Source organism: Echiichthys vipera (assembly GCF_963691815.1).
Source record: "Echiichthys vipera genome assembly, chromosome: 2".
Lineage (NCBI taxonomy): Eukaryota > Metazoa > Chordata > Actinopteri > Perciformes > Trachinidae > Echiichthys > Echiichthys vipera.
Window position 1 is genome coordinate 37,730,872 of NC_139827.1, and position 20,066 is coordinate 37,750,937.

Consider the following 20,066-nt stretch of genomic DNA (forward strand, 5'->3'; position numbering starts at 1 on the left):
CAGTAGTTCAAAACTTTGGGCCTAGTAACTCTTTCAGTGGTGTTTGTGAATTGTTTCCATATAGCCTCCTATAACTCATCTCCACCACTCTAAATGTTACCTCAGAGATACAATATACAAATGCTTAATTTATACTCATCTTAAATATTAGATGGTAACTTCTGAGTTTGATTGTAAATTACTGCTGTTTTGTCCCTGTAGAAAATAGTGACATCAGCTCTGCTTTATCAAAGCTAACGGAGCCAACAGCAAAAGTGCCAATCTCCAAACTGTCTGTCTCCAATATGGTGCATAGTGCCCGGAAGCACATCAGACGCCATCGACGAACAGATGAGTCACCCCTGAATGCTGATATACTCAATTCTGTCCTTCTGGTAAGTCATATCAATGCTGACTGTTTTATATAGATATTTTCACAGAAAACAAATGGAAAACTGGAAACTCAAGGTGAAAAAATAAATAAAAATCAGATGTGCTTAAAACATGAAATGAAATGTGCACTAGTGCATGTGTTCAAAACAACAGAAAGTATTTATACAAGCAAGGGTCAGTGTATTTGAGACCATGGCTCTTTGTCGGCAGCACTATGTAGGGTTATGATTACTATGTCTTTCCTGGATGACATGGCCCTGATGGCATTGCCGGTCAGTGACCTTTAGCATTCACTGGTTCGCTTCGCGGCCGAGTGTGAAACGGCTGGGATGGGGATCAGCACCTCTAAATCTGAGGCTGTGGCTCTCAGGAGGAAACCGGTGGATTGCTTACTCCAGGTAGGGAATGAGTCTTTACCCCAAGTGAAGGAGTTCCAGTACCTCGGGATCTTGTTCAGGAGTTAGGGGATGATGGAGCGTGAGTTTGGCCGGAGAATAGTATATCTCCATTCTTAGTGACAAAAAATAAGTATAACTCGCTTTCTTGGTGACTGCAACAAGAACAGGTTCAAGTTAAGTCCAGTTTCCAAGTTGTACAAAAATAAAAGTGCTATTAACATAAATACATGTATACAACTATACACGTAGGCTACACATTCAAGATTCAAGATTCAAGAAGCTTTATTTATCCCGAGGGAAATTATTGTGCAACAGTTTCGATACAAAGGCGGAAAAGGATCAGAGTAACAATAAGCATAAACATAAATCAAATCAAAATAAAGCTAACGTCAGATAAATCAAGCAATGAACCAAGTGTGACAGAGTGCAACAGACGTCGTGGTTAAGCGTAGGTATATACAATATACAACAATACGCAGCGTGCAGTTTAGCAGCAGATTGAAATAAAATAAGTACAAACTAAATAAGTGAGAAGGAGCGATAAGTTATAAGTGTTAAAAATGTTAAAAATGTAGCAGCATGTCCTACAGAACTAAGTGACAGTATGGCACAGTGGAGTGTAGCAGCATTTCGTACTTAAGTCAGTTACAGTAAACCACAGTGAAATGTAGCAGCATGTCCTAAAGCACAGTAAGTATATCAGCAGATAGTTACAGTAAACCATTAATAAATAAATAAAGTGATGTAGTGGTGATATAAAGTGACAGTGTAGTATAGCAGCATTACTTACTGAAGTAAGTGACAGTACAACTGAATAAAGTACAACTGAATAAAGTGATGCAGTGATGGTATATAGTGACAAAGGGACATTTTCAGGATACAGTGTCTCCACTGTTCCTTACCTGACTGGGGGGAGATGAATTATAAAGTTTGATGGCCGCCGGAAGAAAAGACTTCCTCTTTTCTTCCGGCGGAAGAAAAGACTTCCTCCGGCGTTCAGTATTACACCGGGGGAGAATGAGTCTATGGCTGAATGTGCTTCTGCTGGAGGTCAGCAGCTGGTGGAGAGGGTGAGAGTTATTGTCCAGGATGCTGTGCAGTTTAGACAGCATCCTCCTCTCAGACACCGCCACCAAAGAGTCCAGTTTGACCCCCAGGACGGAGCCAGCCTTCCTGATGATCTTACTGATCCTCTTTGCGTCTGCTGCCCTCAGTCTGCTGCCCCAGCACACAACAGCAAAGAAGATGGCACTGGCTACCACTGACTGGTAGAACATCCTCAGCATGGTGTTACAAACATTGAATGACCGGAGCCTCCTCAGGAAATAGAGACAACTCTGGCCCTTCTTGTATACAGCCTCAGTGTTCTTGGAAAAGTCCAGTTTGTTATCCAGGTATACTCCAAGATATTTGTAATCCTGGACAACATCCACAGTCACGCCGTTGATGGAGATGGGTGTGGGGGCAGATTTACTCCTGCGGAAATCCACCACTAGCTCCTTTGTCTTGGTGGCGTTTAGAATCAGGTGATTAGCTGCACACCAGTCGACAAAGGAGTCCACAACGCCCCTGTACTCCTCCTCCTTCCCCTCACTGACACAGCCAACAATTGCAGAATCATCGGCAAACTTCTGCAGGTGGCAGGACTCAGAGAGGAACTGAAAGTCTGAGGTGTACAGGGTGAACAGAAATGGGGAAAGAACAGTACCCTGTGGAGCTCCAGTGCTGCAGACCACGGTGTCAGACACTCCGTCCTGCAGTCTGACATACTGTGGTCGACCCGTCAAGTAATCCGTAATCCAGGAAACCAGGGGAGGGTCCACCTGCATCGCCGTCAGCTTCCGTCCCAGCAGAGCAGGCCGGATGGTGTTGAACGCACTTGAGAAGTCCATGAACAAGATTCTCACTGTGGTCCCCGCTCTGTCCAGGTGGGCGCAGGCACGGTTGAGCAGGAAGATGATAGCATCCTCCACTCCTAGTCTCGGCTGGTAGGCAAACTGTAGAGGGTCCAGTGATGAGCTGACCAGGGGCCGAAGAAGTGAAAGAACCAGCCTCTCCAGGGACTTCATCAGGTGCGACGTCAGCGCCACCGGTCTGTAGTCTTCTGAGGTGCTGGGACGCACCTTCTTTGGTAATGGTACCAGGCAGGATGTCTTCCACAGCACAGGGACCTTCTCGAGACTCAGGCTGAGGTTGTAGATGTACTGCAGGACTCCACTCAGCTGGATCGCACAAGTTTTGAGGACCCTCGGGCTGACACCGTCGGGACCCGCTGCCTTGCCTGGGCGGCGTCTGCACAGCTCCTTCCTCACATGCTCTGCAGTGAAGGTCTGTCTGCTGTGTGTGTTGGTGGGGGTGGAGAGAGGTGATGGCGGGGGGGAGGGGACAGGTAGGGCAAAATCAGGAAGGAATTGAGGGGGAGGTGTCAGCAGGGTTGGAGGTTTGGAGGTGGGTGGTTGTAGAGGAGCCGTGGGGAGGTGGTCCAGAGCCCTTTCATCAAATCTGTTGAAGAACAGATTCAGCTCATTGGCACGTTCAGTACCACCTCCTACCGTCTGGCTACCAGATGGTTTGTAGCCAGTGATGCTCCTCATGCCGCTCCACACGTCCTTTAAGTTGTTCTGCTGGAGTTTGTGCTCCAGCTTCCTCCTGTAGGTGTCTTTGCCCTGTTGGATCCTCTCCTTCAGCTCCCTCTGGACCTGCCTCATCTGCTCTCTGTCCCCCTCTCTGAAGGCCCTCTTCTTCGCATTCAGCAGGACCTTGATGTCTCTGGTGACCCACGGCTTGTTATTTGGGAAACAGAGTACAGTCTCTGTAGGAACAACGCTGTCCCCACAGAAATTGATGTACCCTGTTATGCAGTCCGTGAGATCATCAAGGTCCTCCCCATGTGAATTACAGAGCAAATCCCAGTCTGTGAGTTCAAAGCAACCCTGTAAAGCTTCGTCAGTCTCCTGTGACCATCTCCTCACAGTCCTGGTGGTCACAGGAAGCCGCTGGACTTGGGGCTTATACAGGGGCTGCAGATGGATGAGGTTGTGATCTGATCTTCCAAGAGGAGGAAGGGCAGTGGAGCTGTAAGCCTCCTTAACATTAGCATACAGCAGGTCCAGTGTCTTGTTTTCCCTGGTGGGACAGTCCACAAACTGCTTGAAAGTGGGCAGTGTTGCAGCCAGAGTGATGTGGTTGAAGTCCCCAGATATTGCAATGAATGCGTCTGGGTGCCGTGTCTGAAGTCCCGCGACGACGGTGTGGATGACGTCACTCGCGCGCGCCGCGTTTGCAGTCGGAGGAACGTAAACAACCAGAACGATCACGTGTGAAAACTCCCTCGGCAGATAATATGGCCGCAGACTCACGGCAAGCAGCTCAATGTCCGGGCTACACACACGCTCCTTTACAGTAACGTGTCCAGGATGACACCACTTGTTGTTAATAAGAATAGCAAGTCCCCCACCTTTCCTCTTGCCACTCTCACGGTGACTCCTGTCCGTCCGAACAGTCTGAAAGCCGTCCACAGTTACGTTCGAGTCCGGGATGTCCTCGTGGAGCCACGTCTCACTGCACACAGCACACTGCTCACACGATACCTCCACTGAGTCTTCACCAGGCCCGCCAGCTCGTCCATCTTGTTAGCCAGCGACCTCACGTTCCCCATGGTGATGGAAGGGAGAGATGGTTTATATCTCCTCTTCTTTTCCCGTTGTTTACGTCTAGCCTTACATCCCCTGTACTTTCTCCTCAGTTCTTTGGGGATTTCAGGCCTCTCCCGCATTAGCGCCGTTGGTGCTAGCGACAACAGCTGTTCACGGGTGTAAACAATGGAGCCGCCGCATTGTTGCGTCCAGACGGAGACGCGGTCGGCAAAAATAGTCCCAAGAATGAGACAAACGGACAAAAAACACGTAAGAAAGTTCACGAACATAGTTGGCTAAGGTTAGCACTACGACTTACAGGAAAAAGTACTTAATAAAAAGACAGTAAAATAAGATAAAATAGCAAAAAAGTGCGGAAAGGAGAGGGAGCAACTGTTCCTGGCTGCCGCTTTACACAGCGCCGGAACCGGACTGGTAGCTTAGGCCAGTAGCTGCCTTATTTATCACAATCTTGGTCATTCCAAAAATGTTTTACAAAAGTAGTACTGTAAATCTGGTATCTTGCCAGTTTGTTGATTTTTATACAATATAATATTTAAGTGTAGTAAGTATATTTTGAAAGACCTTTAAGTAAATAGTTCCTGTGAATATCATGCAATTTGTCTTATTTCCATATTTATCCTGTACATAGACCTGGTTGTGTAACAGTTTATTCTGAAAACTGAAAACCGGACGTGGACACAACAAAAATATTTTCGGCGCAACACAGTTTTGATTATTTCATTTGGTGTGTTCATTTACCATAAATGTCAAAATACAGCCGCACTACAATTATAGGGCTGACAAGTTTGACTACAGGAAAGAGAATGACTGCTCACTTGACCGAACTGGGCGTTCTTGTTGCCGAAGTACTTGACTTTCATGCTGAAAGCACGTCTTTATTACTTAATTTATTTGTATAATTTTGTCCAATTTCCAGTTTTACCACTGGATCTGTAAAATAAACCATACAAATGTGCGATGCAATAGTTTGTATGTGTTTTGTGAAGTTATATCACAAAAAATAACTAGTGATTTTTAATATGTAGAACTAAGGCTGTAAATGTGTATTTAAATTTTGCATAAAAATAATAGCTGTTTTGCAAATGTAAATAGTTACATTATAAAAAATTTTTTACATATAAATAAACAAACAAACTTTGTTTGAAAAATGAGCTTCCCCTCCTTGAAAGACCAGCGTGGCTGCTGGTCTTTCAAGGAGGGGGAGGAACCCCCCCACTGATGTTTTATTTTGGTTTTGACTGATGTTTTATTTTGCCATGAATGAATAAACACGTTGCAATAAAATACTGATAGTCGGCTATGTGTTGCTGCACTGGCTTACCAACATTATGTGCTACACAGAAGAACGTGAACTCAATATTTGTTGTGCATGACTTAATAATTCAATATTTGTCTGCGTACGAAAAAATATGTGTCATTACTTTTTTATTTGGTATTTTTGTGTGCATTTCCTGTCTGAGAATGGCACTGCCTTAGAGTGGTTAATTCGCTTATTCCGGCAAATAGGCTTTCCAATCCCTTTACTTTCAACAGTATCATATGCATAACAAGGACACTTTATGGTTTCCAAATAATATTTCCTAAAAGAAGCATAGGTCAAAAGAGTCGTTCCAAGAGCAAAACCGCGTCCGACTTTGGGACTAACTTTAGTGTACATGAAGGATTTGTTAACTTGTACAAACTTGTACAAACTAGCTCAATGGGGTTCTTCAATTTTAGCCTTTGAAAATGTGTTTCTATTTTTGTCAACTTGCAGCTTTCCATTGCTGATTTATTAATTCAAACTGACACATTCACTTCATGTTCAGTCTCATTAAAGCTCAACAAAAGAGTAGTGAAAGACATTCATCACCCCGTTAGTCCACATTTATTCTTCTGTAACTTCCATCCAGGTGTGTGTGTGTGTGTGTTTTATGCAGTGGCAGAAATGTATATATGCATATGTGTTTATGGTATGTGTGTATGTATTTGTATATTTTTCCAGCAACAATGTTCTGGATTTGAAACCAATTTCCCCCTGGGACAATTAAGATATCCTCCTTTATGCTAAATTAGCACAAAGGCTGGGTAAGACCAATATATTATGTATGACAAGCAATAGATTAAGGACACTTATTCTAATGGTTTTATATCAATGTATAATTTATTGACGCTTTTCTATTTAAGTGTGTTTTTTCTTGCATGTTTCAGTTTCTCTTCCCAGACGCTGCTGTGGAAAAGTCGTCAGTGAATAAAACTTCAGAGTCAAACGCCTGTGGGAATGCCGAGGAAAATAAAAACTCTGACTATGTATGTTTGCCCTTTTACCACTTACACACTGTGAAAATTTGAATGGGTTGCCAGACAGGTGTAATCAAGTCAATAAATCATGCATATTTTGAAGAAATGTACATGCAACATACATTTTTAAACACTAGAGAATAGGGGTGTGAAGAGATATCGTCCCTCAAGATCTTGCAGAATTAAAATGTGACAATATTTCTCATCGAGGTAAAAGTTGTCTCGCGATATCAATATGTAAGTGGATGAACAGCAACAGAATGACATAAGTCTGGAGCAATATGTAAACACTGTGAGAAGATAGTGCCTGTGGAACAAACACGTAAGACGTGGGCCCCTGCAGCTTCTTTAGCACCAGGCTACAAGTTATAGGCTCAGTGTCAGCACGTAAGCGGTCATCCAACCTGATGGACCCGAAGCCTTCGTATGTGACGAGTAGAGAGTTGTGTCGGCAGCTCTTGAGCCGAGTGACAGCGGCTCGATAACTTATGAAAACTATTTTGATTTAGTACATTTCTGTCGGCTCCAGGAGAAGAAATCCATGGTGTTGACATTTCTTTGCCCAGTGCAGTGAGTCAGGCAAACGGACTGAGCTGATCTGTCAATGTAGATAAGGTTCAAATGTTTAAAACACATATACAGCGGGAGAAAACGCGGGTGACAGTCGATATATTTAACAAAATGGGACTGTATCTGTTCTGTTAGATGAGCGAGTGGTGGCAAAGGGGGGATTTTACTGGCATGAGTACCGTAGGCTACACCATGGCTAACATAAGCACTATTGAGAGACACCTGCAGCACAACCACAGCTCTCTGCTAAAATCAATTGCTCCTGTAAAGAAAATACTGAAAATTCAAAGATTGTGTTTAAATCCCTTCGCATCTCGTTCTCGTGGACTCAATATCGTGTATCGTCTTGTGAGCTGAGGGTTCTCGTCACACCCTAACTGCAGAACCATTAAAGTAATTACAACCATTGCAGATCCATAATAACCTTAAACATTGAAAAATAGTTAATTGAAATTTACAAAAAAAACATTTAAATGGCAATTACAAGATATCGCGTAAATCTTTGGGATTTGTTGTTTTTCAAACAATGACTAATGTATTTCAGTCATAATTCTGTTGTATCATGTGTTGTCAGAAAAGCTGATTAGGAGGCCCCATGAGTTAAAACACCCCTGGTAAAAGGGTGTCAGGATGCAGCTGTGCATTCACTTCTGATTGTAGCAAAGCAACTATTTACGTTAATTTGATTACTGCTCTGAAAAAAATGTTCACAGAGGAATAAACATGTTTTTCCATTCTTCCTCCTGCTTTCTGTCCCCCCGTGTACAGAACCTTTTTCTTCAGCTGAAGTCAGCACCCAGTGACAGTCTGACCTACCGGCTGGCACTCTGTGCATGTCTGATCAACTACAGCTATGGTGGGCTACGTGCTATTGCCCACCTCTGGCAGGAGTTTGTCCTAGAGTTGCGCTACCGCTGGGAAAACAACTACCTTATCTACGGGTGGGTACGACGCCCTACTGTTAGACTTGCTTGGAAAGGGCAATAGGCATAGGAATACACTTGGTTTTCACATTTTAAGATTGCAGCTAAAAAACAAAGCCACAACCACCCAATGCATTGTCCTATTGTTCAAGAAGAAAGATGTAATTTTGCAATGATACTCTTAACACATGTTAATTTAATTTACACATTTAGTCGCCACCTTTTTTTGAGTAATCACACCACTTGTTAGGGGATTGTTTCTTCTAGTCCTAAAACCTGTTACAAAAAAACCCCCCTGAGATTTGAGTGGTGACGAAACATCCATCAAGCCGTTTCAGCACTGTGATGGTGACGGGTCTGATTGAGTTAGATGGGGTCTTTGAAGAAGTTTGATCTTGTTTGCTCCTTCCTTTTACGCCACTCTCTCAGATTCTCAGCTCTCCCCAAGGTTGACAGTCGGTTCTTGATTTCTGCCTTTAGCAGGTTAATGCTGGATTCATACCTCCAATATGAATCAATGGTGCAATTTCTTCCGGATCTGAAGAAATTGGTCCGTCCGTTCCAAACATTGTCTGCGGTACTACCCTTCATACCTCCGTCTGGTTTCAGCGTTGTCTTGGATGTTATGCAAACCATCCTCTAAAGGGCAGTGCCGTGTCGCAGATTAATGGCATCGACAATCACAAACATGGCGTCCGTAGAGGAGATGATTTTGCTGTTTGTCATCCGAAATCGGATTTGCCGATGAGAGAGCTGGATGACTAAAGGCACTTTCAAAACTTTAGGATGTCCACTACTTCTTCTCCTTCTTGTTTGAGTTTTCTGGTGGCTGTCTGCCACTACTTTTGATGATTTGCCTTTTAGCTTTTTAAATGTCCAGTTTCTACTCCCTTCTTCATAAATTTCTGTGAATGGTTGAACTGACTCGTTACTGCTGCCCGATTTCCGGATTTGTAAGCTCAGAGGCAACGCACCCACTGACGGACGAAACGACCTTCGGGACTTTCAAAGCACAGTGCACCATACTTGTAAATCAGGTCTCCCATTCTCTATAGCATCTTAACTGCAGTTCCCCTTAGTTGTCCCAGGAGTTTGCTAATGTCTGTGCCAATCGTCTCCCAATCCTTTTTCTCACAGGATTTTGGCCACCCGATTTGTTGTTTTCACCCTTGGATCTTGTTCTCGGTTGCAGGTTGGGCATGTGAGGCGCTGCTGTGCTTGGCTCCCCCTCTTCTTCTTGAACAGGGAGATTGATGATCTGCAGACTTTGGTTTTGGTCCTGCTGCTGAACTTCACCTAACCTAACTTACTCAACCTGTTTTGTAAGAAGTAGCGGTCAATGCGAGTTCCCTGTTGCTCTTACACTTTTTCAAGACTTGGTGTCTTTTCAGGCCTGCATTGGGTGTTACTTTAGTCCAGCCCCATCTACAACTCTGGAGCTCAATTCCTGGAGTAGGTTTTGCCAACTCGGGTATCTTGTTGATCATCATTCTCATTGGCTGTGTCGTTCCTGGGTCAGTCATCATTCTCCCCCGCTCTTTGGGGTGTTTTCCTCCTTGAACTTTTCTTAGCCAGAGATGGGTGTAACTTGTGCCAGGTCCCACTTGCCACAGGGAGCTAGCCTGAGGCACGCCCATTGGGATCTTTCCCTCCTGTCCGCTGTCTTTCCATGCAGTCACCAGGTCTTTCCCTGGTTGCCAGCTGCTCTCTTCACAACAGTGACTGGGTGGATCCAGAAGATAAGTTAGGTTTTAGGACTAGATGAAACAATCCTGTTATAAAAAAAACAACCCAAAAAACCCTGAGATACGAGTGGTGACGATACATCCATCAAGCCGTTTCAGCGCTGTAATGGTGATTGGTCTGATTAAATAAGATCGGGGGGGGGTTGGCAGCTTCATTGGGGTCATCAGGTGGGCACCCTCCTTCACTGGTGTTTCAATGATAAACCCACGGCACCTCCAGAGGGCTCATTGCAACACCTGGCGTCCCAGGAGTGCGCCCCTCTGCTTTTCTGTACTGCAGGTGTTCGTAGCGCTGCATAGGGTTTGGCCGCAAACTCCCAAGTCCTCCATTCACTCGAACAGTGACACTCACAAATTAACATTAACATTAACAGTCACTACAGTCCGTTACATTATTATTATTTCCACCCTTATTATTTGTAAGTAGTTAGTGTGCCAGGGTTGACGTCTAAACCCTGAAGTTTAGCATTGCGCTTGTTCGCATAATCCAAAAATGACTATGTTGGTTAGAAAACCTATGAGCCCATAGACCTTGAAAAAATAAATAGAGAGAGATTCACTACTTTGTCATAAACCTGAGTCACTGCACCATCTACGTTTCATCACACTCTTATTAGCTCCAAAATCCTTTTACGCACATCCCAAGGAAATAATAATAATAATAACTGACTATTTAAGCACGTTATTGAACAGTTCTCCACATCCATTACGCAAAGGAACATTTGATCAAAATAACACTCTGTGTCTCCATCCCCACCATCTTGCAGAAATGCTATAGTGTGACATTAAACTGCGTGAATAGTTACAGGACGAAAGTGCGTGGCAGCACCATGCACTTACTTTGAGCTACAGGCAGGGCTCCATGGTAACTAATGTGGAAGTTGTTCTGGGATCTTTGAGATAAAGTCTTTCATGAGGGGACGATGAAGTGAATAATCAGATTTTCTGTCTCTGAAAACATGGCTCTTGTTTGTGGCTTGAGCTTTGTCAAACAGGATGCTAAATCTTGGCCTGTGAAACACTTAGGCCCTCTGTCTTTTGTGAGATTTGCATCTGGAGTTCCAAGTACCGAGCCGGTGCCACAGAATGGATGGTAAATGGACTTGTACTTATATAGCGCCTTTCTAGTCTTCCCACTACTCAAGGTGCTGTGCAGGAAATCTGAAACTGGATGTTGGCTGGAGAGGCTTGTCTAATAAAATCACGCTAGGCTTGGGCAGGCGAACAGTTTTCCTCACTCCAGCTGCTTACTGTGGTTGCGGTACTAGTGTTCTTCTTCACTTGTGTTCTTCTTCACTTGTGGTGGTTTTCCATGGTTTCTTCCTTGTTCTGTAGACTGTGTAAATGTACTAGTCTGCTGCTGCCATGGATGTTCGCTGATGGAATGTGAAACCTCTTTACTAAGCGTCCACAAGCTTACCTGAAGTTGACAACAGAACTTCTGTGAACCTGTTGATTATGTAATAGCCCACGTGTGTCAAAATCATTTCCCTAAATATTCACACAGTGCGGCGGGGGCAGACAATTTCAGCGAGGCAGTTGCCACCAAATTCTTAATGCAGAAAAAGCTTGGTTATGTACTGATAAAATACAGAAATCCAAGTCTAAATCCATCTAAGATACAAACCATATGCAGTCAAACCCCAGCCACAGAATTCTAGGTTTATTCATTGTGGAAGTGGCAAGAAATGCAGTTTGCCGAGTGGCCACTAAGGGCACGTTTTATAATAGAGCAATTTCTCATTGATGCCCATGTTAACTAGACCATTTTCACTGCATAATTAAACCTATTTAAGGCCTGGTACAAAAAAAACATTGTAGTCTGTATGTTTAGGTCATATCAAATGTCAAATGTGCCAAATCATAACAAAAGTTATCTCAAGACACTTTACATATAGAGTAGGTCAAGAAGCTATGATTTATTTATGATTTACAGAGACCAAACAATTCCCCCATAAACAACAACGATTCACACTATCTTTAAAATTAATAATTATAATTATTAATAATAATAATAATAATAATAATAATAATAATAATAATAATAATAATTATTATTATTATTATTATAATTATATACAGCATTAGTCCAGCAAGCTTGTGCACACAGTGGGAACAAAAACCTCCCCTTTAACAGGCTGGAATGTCTAACAGACCCAGCTCTATGGAGACAGATGGACAGGGAGAGACAAAGAGAGACAGACAGTCCCAGAGATGCAAGCAACCACAAAAGTAACAGTATCTATGATTACATTTATAGTAATGTGAATATGACTTATATATTATGGCAGTTATTACAGCAGAATAGTAGAAACAAGTACAGCTAAGGTGATAGAATATGACAATGACAATGTGGTGAATGTGATCAATGATGAGTAGTGGTAATAACAGCTGTGATGCAGTGAGGAATTGGATTGATGATGTTTTTTATAGCTATGAATACTATAGTTGATAAAAATAATTATGATATATATGAATTATAGTAATAATAACAGCAGGAAGCAACACGCACGGCCATAGTAGCAGGCACCACCACAATTGGCAGAGACCTGTGAGACAACAAAGCACAAACAACTCCGGGGAAGAAGTTAAATTAGAAACACGCATTGATGAGACAGGAATGATACAGACAGAGAGGAGAGAAGCTCAGAGTATCAGGAGAAGTTGTATCCCCTTGCAGACTAGGCCTATAGCAGCATGATTAAGCATAACTAAGGGTAAGTAATCCCTTTCTGTAAGCTTTATCAAAGAGGAAAGTTTTACGTTTACTTTTATTTATGGGGACGGTGTCTGCCTCCCAAAAAACACTTGGGAGTTGGTTCCACAGGAGAGGAGCTTGGTAACTGAAGGCTCTGTCTCCTATTCTACTTTTGGAGACTCTAGGAACGACAAGTTGCCCTGCATTCTCAGAGCGCAGCGATCTAGTTGGGTAATACTGTACTATAAGCTCTTTAAGATACGACGGAGCCTGACCAATAAGAGCTTTGTAGGTAAAATGAAGGATATTAAATTATATTCTAGATTTTACAGTTAGCCATTGCAGGGAAGCTAATACAGGAGAAATATGTTCTCTTTAATTTGTTTAAGTCAGTACACAACCTTCTTGGACCAGTTAAAACAGATTTATTGGAGCAGCCTGATAATAAGGAGTTGCAATAGTCCAGTCTAGAAGTATCAAGGAGTTTTTTTTTCTTGTTAGTTTTATGTGAGAATCGAAGGACATATCCTGATCAAAAATAACACCCAGATTCCTTACTGTGGTGCTGAAGGACAACACAACACCACCCAGAGTAACAATATCTTAACATATACAACACTTGAGGGGGTGATTTTTTTTGTACCAGGCTAGTTGTTATTCCATTGGAGGTTAAAATATATGAATAAATAGGGGAATCCGCCTTCTTGAGTGACAGCTAGCCGCTGGCCCTCACTGTGTCTCGGAGGCTGGTTGTCAGGAACAGCCTATTTAGACAGAAGCAGCTTGAGACTCACACAGGAGTGGATTTTCACTCCTATGCCGTCCCCCTCCGCTCCTGAAAATAATATCCAGCTCCATGGGGTTTCCGTTACAAAATAAAAAAAATTACTCAACATTGACTCCCACTCCCGCCCACTCAACTTTATCTATTACAAGGCTGTCAAACTGATCCAGTAAATGGCAGATGTGGCTGCAGGTTTGTTTGGTTGGAAGGAAAACTTGCAGCCACAGCGGCCCTTTACTGGATCAGTTTGACACCCGAGATCAGGCAGCTCAAGCTCCTGGCGATCTTGCTAATTTGGTCTACTTAAGCAAGATGGTCTTATCCCATTCACCCCCCCCCCCCCCCCCCCAACACACACACACACACACACACACACACACACACACACAGCACAATTCCCTTTTTTAGTAAGAGGAAATGCAGTGGAGTCAAAAACTGACAAGATAGCTACTCCATAGGCGAATACGTTTGGATTATTTGAAATAATTCACATGGACAAAGAGGCTTTATATAATTTTATATACTATCTATATATGCAAGGTATTTATTTTTGCAAGGCTGTTCTAGTTGAAGCAGTTCAAGAAGTACTTGAGAAATGTTCTTGATTTATTAATACAGTTGGTATCCACTTTATCTTCTCTATATGCTTCTCCATCTGCAGACTGGCTGGTGGACCTCCTGATCTTCGCTGTTGTCTTTTGCATCAGAAGCTACAGGTAGCAATTTTTACAACATGCAAACAGTGTGTGTTTTAGCCGTAAGGGAAGATAAGCTCATTTTATAACACATAAGAAAGTGAAATCAGTGGCTATGGTCATTTCCAGTGGGGAAACGTGACACTAGGAGAAAAAAACAATCATTTCAGTTTCATTGTTTCCAATTATTTAGTTTATATAATAATTATTCATGTAAATGCAAAACCGCAAATTTTTTTTTTTACTAATAATAGACCAAATTGCCTCGAGGTGAAGGTCAGTGCCGCATCTAGACTAGGTGGCACCCTAGGCCAGATCTCTAGCTCCTGTCATTGTGTACAATCAATCCAATGTCTTACATACACTGAGAAGGGTCTGTAATTATCCTTACACCACCACATTATTTGGGTGATTCAGAGGAAACAGGATTTGGAGATTTAGTTCAAGTAAAAATTATCTCAATTAATAAACTGTCTCTATGTAACAACTACAGGCACAGAAGGGCAATTGGTCTTTAGATACAATTGTTCAAGAAGATTTGGCTAATTAATAAGGTACCCACTGTTTGAGCCCTGTGTAAAAGGATGTTGAAGAAATGGAAACTTTTCAACTCATTGTTTTTTAACGGTGGCACCACTTCCACTCACTTTTCTTTAATGATTGTGTCCTGTCTAAAAAAGGCTGTCAGTACATACATTTCTCAGTGACAACAAGAAGCCATTACTTTAACAGATAAAACAAGACATATTAAGCATTCCATGTCTGAAACGGCTTATGTTCCTGCATAGATGCTGAACTGCTGTATCGAGAGGAAGAGGGCCAGAGATGAATCCCGCAAGGAGCTGGAGGGAAGCAAAGAGAGAGAGCGCATGGTGTCCTCTAGCTGCCAGAATGGTCACCCTGTATCAGAGTCTGCAACAGCAGTAATTACTGCATCCATGTCAACAAGGGAGGTGTCTCCGGGTAAATCCTGGGACTCATGGAGCGACAGTGAGGAAGAGTTCTTTGAGTGCCTGAGTGATCAGGGGGAGATAGTGGCTACGCATACTGAGGCTGAAAAAGATGGCAGTAAAATTAAAGCAGAGGGTAGGCTCCATCCTTATAACAACATGACTCTACTCAACTCTATGGAGCCTCTCTACGTTCCTGTCACACAGGTAAGGATCTCTCTCTCTGACTCACTAAGGCAGCTGTGTCAAACTCCAATTCACAGTGGACCAATTTTAAAAACTGGGACAAAGTTGAGGGCCAAACTCAATAGTTACTAAAAAACTGCAGACTGCAAATGTGCATGTTTTCCCTTCTCTCCAGATATGTGATGTTTAACCTTTTCAGTGCAGGTCCTTGTACTTGTGGTGTTTCATATATTATATTGTTTTGTGTGGTGGCTCTGCTGACAAGACAAACTGGTCTCTACATTCATAAACAGATAATCTGCCTCCCACCTGTGTTGGGAGCTCCTGTTTTCTATTTCTTTCTTTTGGTCATTTTTAGGGAGGGGTGGCATGGATGCTCAGTGTATGTGCTATATACTCGTGGGCCAGCTCTCATATAACCTTGATACGATCTTGCGGGCCAAATAAAATTACACGGTGGCCAAGATTTGGCCCACGGGCCTGAGTTTGACACCCCTGCACTAAGGCTACGTTCACACTGCAGTTACAAGTGACCTGAATCTGTTTTTTTCGCCCATATGTGACCCATATCTGATTTGCCTTTGACAGTGTGAACAGCACAAGTCGCATTGAATCTGACATTTTCGAAGCAGAATGAGGCCTTTTTTTAAAGATTATTTTTTGGCAATTTTCAAGACTTTTATTAGTTAGGACAGACAGGAAATGGGGTGAGAGAGAGAGGGAGTAAAGTTTTAAATGTGCTACTGAATCATAAATTTATCAGAATGTGACTGCAATCTGAACAGCCAGGTTGCATTTAATGCAACTTTTACATAATCCTGACTCGCGCTACACTCTTTTGAAAATGAATAAAAAATAAAGTTGATTGAAAAATATAATTGTGACACGGACATTAGCCAGGAACAGAATCAAAACAGTCATGGAGGACAGCAGTGTGGCCAGTGGAGGGATAGTGAAGTTTTAGCATTAAGCCATAAAGGCCGTTGCCTTGTTCTCTTCCGTAAACACTGTTGTGGAGTGATGTCATCAATGATCAATTGTAAATCGTAATTGTGCATTAAGGACTACTTTTGGTTATGAACCACAGCTGAACGGTCACAGCAACCGTGACTTGAAACTTGACCGAGGCTCGGAGAACATCCTCAGGTTTAGGTGTGCTAAACCTGGACCACAACCACCTAAGGGAAAATGCAAAAAAAGCATGGAATATCATCAAGACTAGCAATGATGCTGATGAGGGCGATGGCGAAGCTAACAACAGCGTGCTGTCCAACGGTTTTATACTGGATGAGATCCCGTTAATGAAGGAAGGACTCGCCAAACTCTCCAACGAGATGCTGGAAGCATTTAAAGGAATGTTGTTGTTGCACTCGACGGAGGAGAGAATCACACAGGCAGAGGAAGATGTGACCAAACTCCAGTAAAAAGCCGAGCAGCTGGAAGGGACTGTGGCAATAATAAAAAATCCAAGAGCATGAAGATTGCTGGAGATGCTTGAACTTGAGACTAACTGGCCTCAGAGGGCTCAGACGTGCAACTTTTTGTAAAACTGACTTCCCAGAGTTTTGAGTGACGGTCTCTTCTTCCCGGACCTTTTGACTGAAACCTGTCAGCGCCAGCGACAATTTGACGGAGTAAGGCCCGGTTTCGGGCTATGGATATCCGCTACGGGCTGCTGTACCCAGCCCACCTGGTGGTCATTTTCAAATCTGTCACGAGGCAGAAGACTTTCTCCGTAAAATAAAAACAACTTCTCGAGCCTCCCTGAGTGCTGAAATGGACATGTAACTTACTGATCACCTTATTCTCCTGTTTACACAATGTCAGGTAAATATGTCAAAAAGTTCAATAGATGAGAACCTTGACACCCCCCCCCCCTTATTTTTCTAATATATGTTATTGTATTGACCCGTTAATTGTACGGATGCCGTCCTTTCCCAACTGTTGATTTACTGACTGAAGTGAATCTATTTATGTTCAATGTTAGTCAACCTAAACCAACGTGGCTCCTCATGGTGTGGATCTAATGTTCTGCATAACCAAGGTTTATTACAATTTGGGTTGCTTATGTGTACTTCGTTTGGGGAAGTGCAAGAGGGGTTATTGGGACAGGTTAAGCTCTCCAAGTGTTGTTTTTACGTTTTAATTTTATTCTTCTGGTCATGCCATCCTTATGTCCAAATACAAAACAGATGAGCCCCTTGATTAACAGGTCAGATTTAAAAATCTCGAGCTGGAATACAAGAGGTTTGAATAAACTGGTAAAACTGTTGGACTGATGGAATACCCATAGAAAAAGAAGCTCTCTGGGAAATTGGGAAATCAGCAGCGTTGTCCCAGGCTAAGGTCCCCCCATCCAACCTCACCATTGAGGAGAGAAAAGCAGTAACGGCACTGAGCAAAGACCACAGCATCACTATCCTTCCAGCAGACAAGGGTAGATGCACAGTTGTTCTCAATACAACTGATTATCAGGCAAAGATCTCTGCATTACTCAGTGACTCTAACACTTATGAAACTCTGAAACGAGACCCTACCAGCAACTACAAAAAGAAGGAGTCATTAGCAAACCACAGTATTACAGGCTTTACCCCCAGGACTCAACCCCCTGCTTATATGGACTCCCAAAAATCCATAAAGAAGGGGCCCCGCTCAGGCCCATTGTCAGCAGCATAAACTCGGTCACTTATAACATTGCCAAGCATGTTGCCAATATTCTGGCACCACTGGTGGGAAACACCCCACGCCACATCCAAAACTCCATGGACTTTGTGAACAAAGTCCGAGACCTAAAAATGGATCCAGATGAAACCATGGTGTCCTACGATGTGACTTCCTTGTTCACCTGTATTCCAACCATGGAGGCCTTGGCCACGGTAAGAGAGCGGCTCACACAGGACATTTCCTTACAAAACCGAACAAATCTCAAACCAGACCACATTTGCCAACTTCTGGATTTGTGCCTGAATACCACATATTTCCAGTTTAATGGCATTTTTTACAGACAGAAACACGGCTGTGCCATGGGTTCACCAGTATCCCCTATTGTGGCAAATCTGTACATGGAGGAGGTAGAGGGCAAGGCGTTGAACTCCTTTAAAGGAGTAACCCCAAGCCATTGGTTCAGATATGTGGACGACACATGGGTTAAGATCAAATCCAAAGAGGTGCAAACTTTTACTGAACATATCAACTCAGTGGACAGAAACATCAAGTTCACCAGAGAGGAAGTTAAAGACAACAGCTTGCCCTTCTTGGACTGTGACGTCCATATGGAGAATGACAGGAGCCTCCACATAGGGGTATACAGAAAACCCACTCACACGGATCAATATCTACTTTTCGACTCTCACCACCCTTTGGAACACAAGCTTGGCGTTATCAGAACACTGCAGCACAGAGCTGATAACGTACCCACTAGCTCACAGGCTCAAGGGAAAGAACGCAAGCACCTGAGAGGCGCCCTCACAACTTGTGGCTACCCCAGCTGGACCTTTGTTAAAACGGCAGCTGCCTCCAGAAAGAAAACCAAAGTGGTTGAGAAAGAAAAAGATAACAGGAGAAACAACATAGTCATCCCATATGTGGCCGGGGTATCGGAGAAACTCAGGAGGATTTTCAACAAACACTGCATCCCTGTGTATTTCAAACCCGGTAACACACTCAGACAGAGACTAGTACATCCGAAGGACAGAACACCACACCACCACAAAAGCAACCTGGTTTATGCTGTCCAATGCAACGAGGAATGCAAAGATCTTTACATTGGAGAAACAAAACAACCACTGCATAAACGCATGGCCCAACACAGGAGAGCTAACTCCTCAGGCCTGGACTCGGCTGTCCACTTACACCTCAAGGAGAAAGCCCACTCCTTTGATGACAGCAATGTCCAAATCTTGGACAGAGAGGACAGATGGTTTGAAAGAGGAGTAAAAGAAGCCATCTATGTAAAAGTGGAGAAACCATCGCTAAACAGAGGAGGGGGTCTGAGACACCACTTATCTCCAATTTACAATGCCGCCCTTTCATCCCTTCCCAGGAGATTCAACAATCTAACCTCAAAGGACAACTGTTCACACATGGCCCGGGTGACCCCAACGACTGTCGTTCAGACTCAATAGAGCACTAACGACGTCGAAACCAACTGCCCACCACCGACTGTCACTCTAACGACGGGCGTGGGCACTTGGAGCACAAAGGGTTTCAGTGACATCATCGGCCTTGTGAGAGGTTAAATACCTGGATCTCCACACCAGTTAGTTGGACCAGTCCCAGCCTGGTCAGATACGTACATGAACTGATGAAGCCTCTTGGATGAGAGGTGAAACGTCTTCCTAGACAAACAACCAGTCCAGTTGTTTTTGACTGAAATTGCTTTGAGGATAACGATGACCTGGACGAATGAGAACATTCACAGGCTCTCTGGGAAATTGTTACCACATCTCCTTGAGATGTTTAATGAATCTTTCAAAAAAGGAATACTACTTCCATCCTTAAGATCAGCAGTAATTTCCCTTTTGTTGAAGCCAGGGAAATCCCCCTCAGAAAAAACATCATACCGTCCTACTGTACACCAGCGACTTTATTAGGTACACCTTGCTAGTACCGGGTTGGACCATCTGCTTTAATCCTTTGTGGCGTAGATTGAACAAGGTACTGGAAACATTCCTCAGAGAGTTTGGTCCATATTGACATGATAGCATCACGCAGTTGCTGCAGATTTGTCGGCTGCACATCCATGATGCGAATCTCCCTTTCCACCACATCCCAAAGGTGCTCTATTGGATTGAGATCTGGTGACTG

At 43.3% G+C, this 20,066-nt stretch overlaps 1 protein-coding gene across 2 annotated transcripts in view; it reads left to right on the top strand.

The window, feature by feature from the left end:
- rab3gap1 (RAB3 GTPase activating protein subunit 1) overlaps positions 1–20,066 on the top strand; it is a 133,274-nt gene that overhangs the window by 38,831 nt on the left and 74,377 nt on the right. For both annotated transcript variants that reach the window (XM_083925041.1, XM_083925042.1), the window contains exons 13-17: positions 202–374; positions 6,620–6,718; positions 8,048–8,220; positions 14,091–14,145; positions 14,913–15,281. In XM_083925041.1, coding sequence (XP_083781167.1) covers positions 202–374; positions 6,620–6,718; positions 8,048–8,220; positions 14,091–14,145; positions 14,913–15,281 — 869 coding nt within the window. The remainder of the gene's footprint in view (positions 1–201; positions 375–6,619; positions 6,719–8,047; positions 8,221–14,090; positions 14,146–14,912; positions 15,282–20,066) is intronic.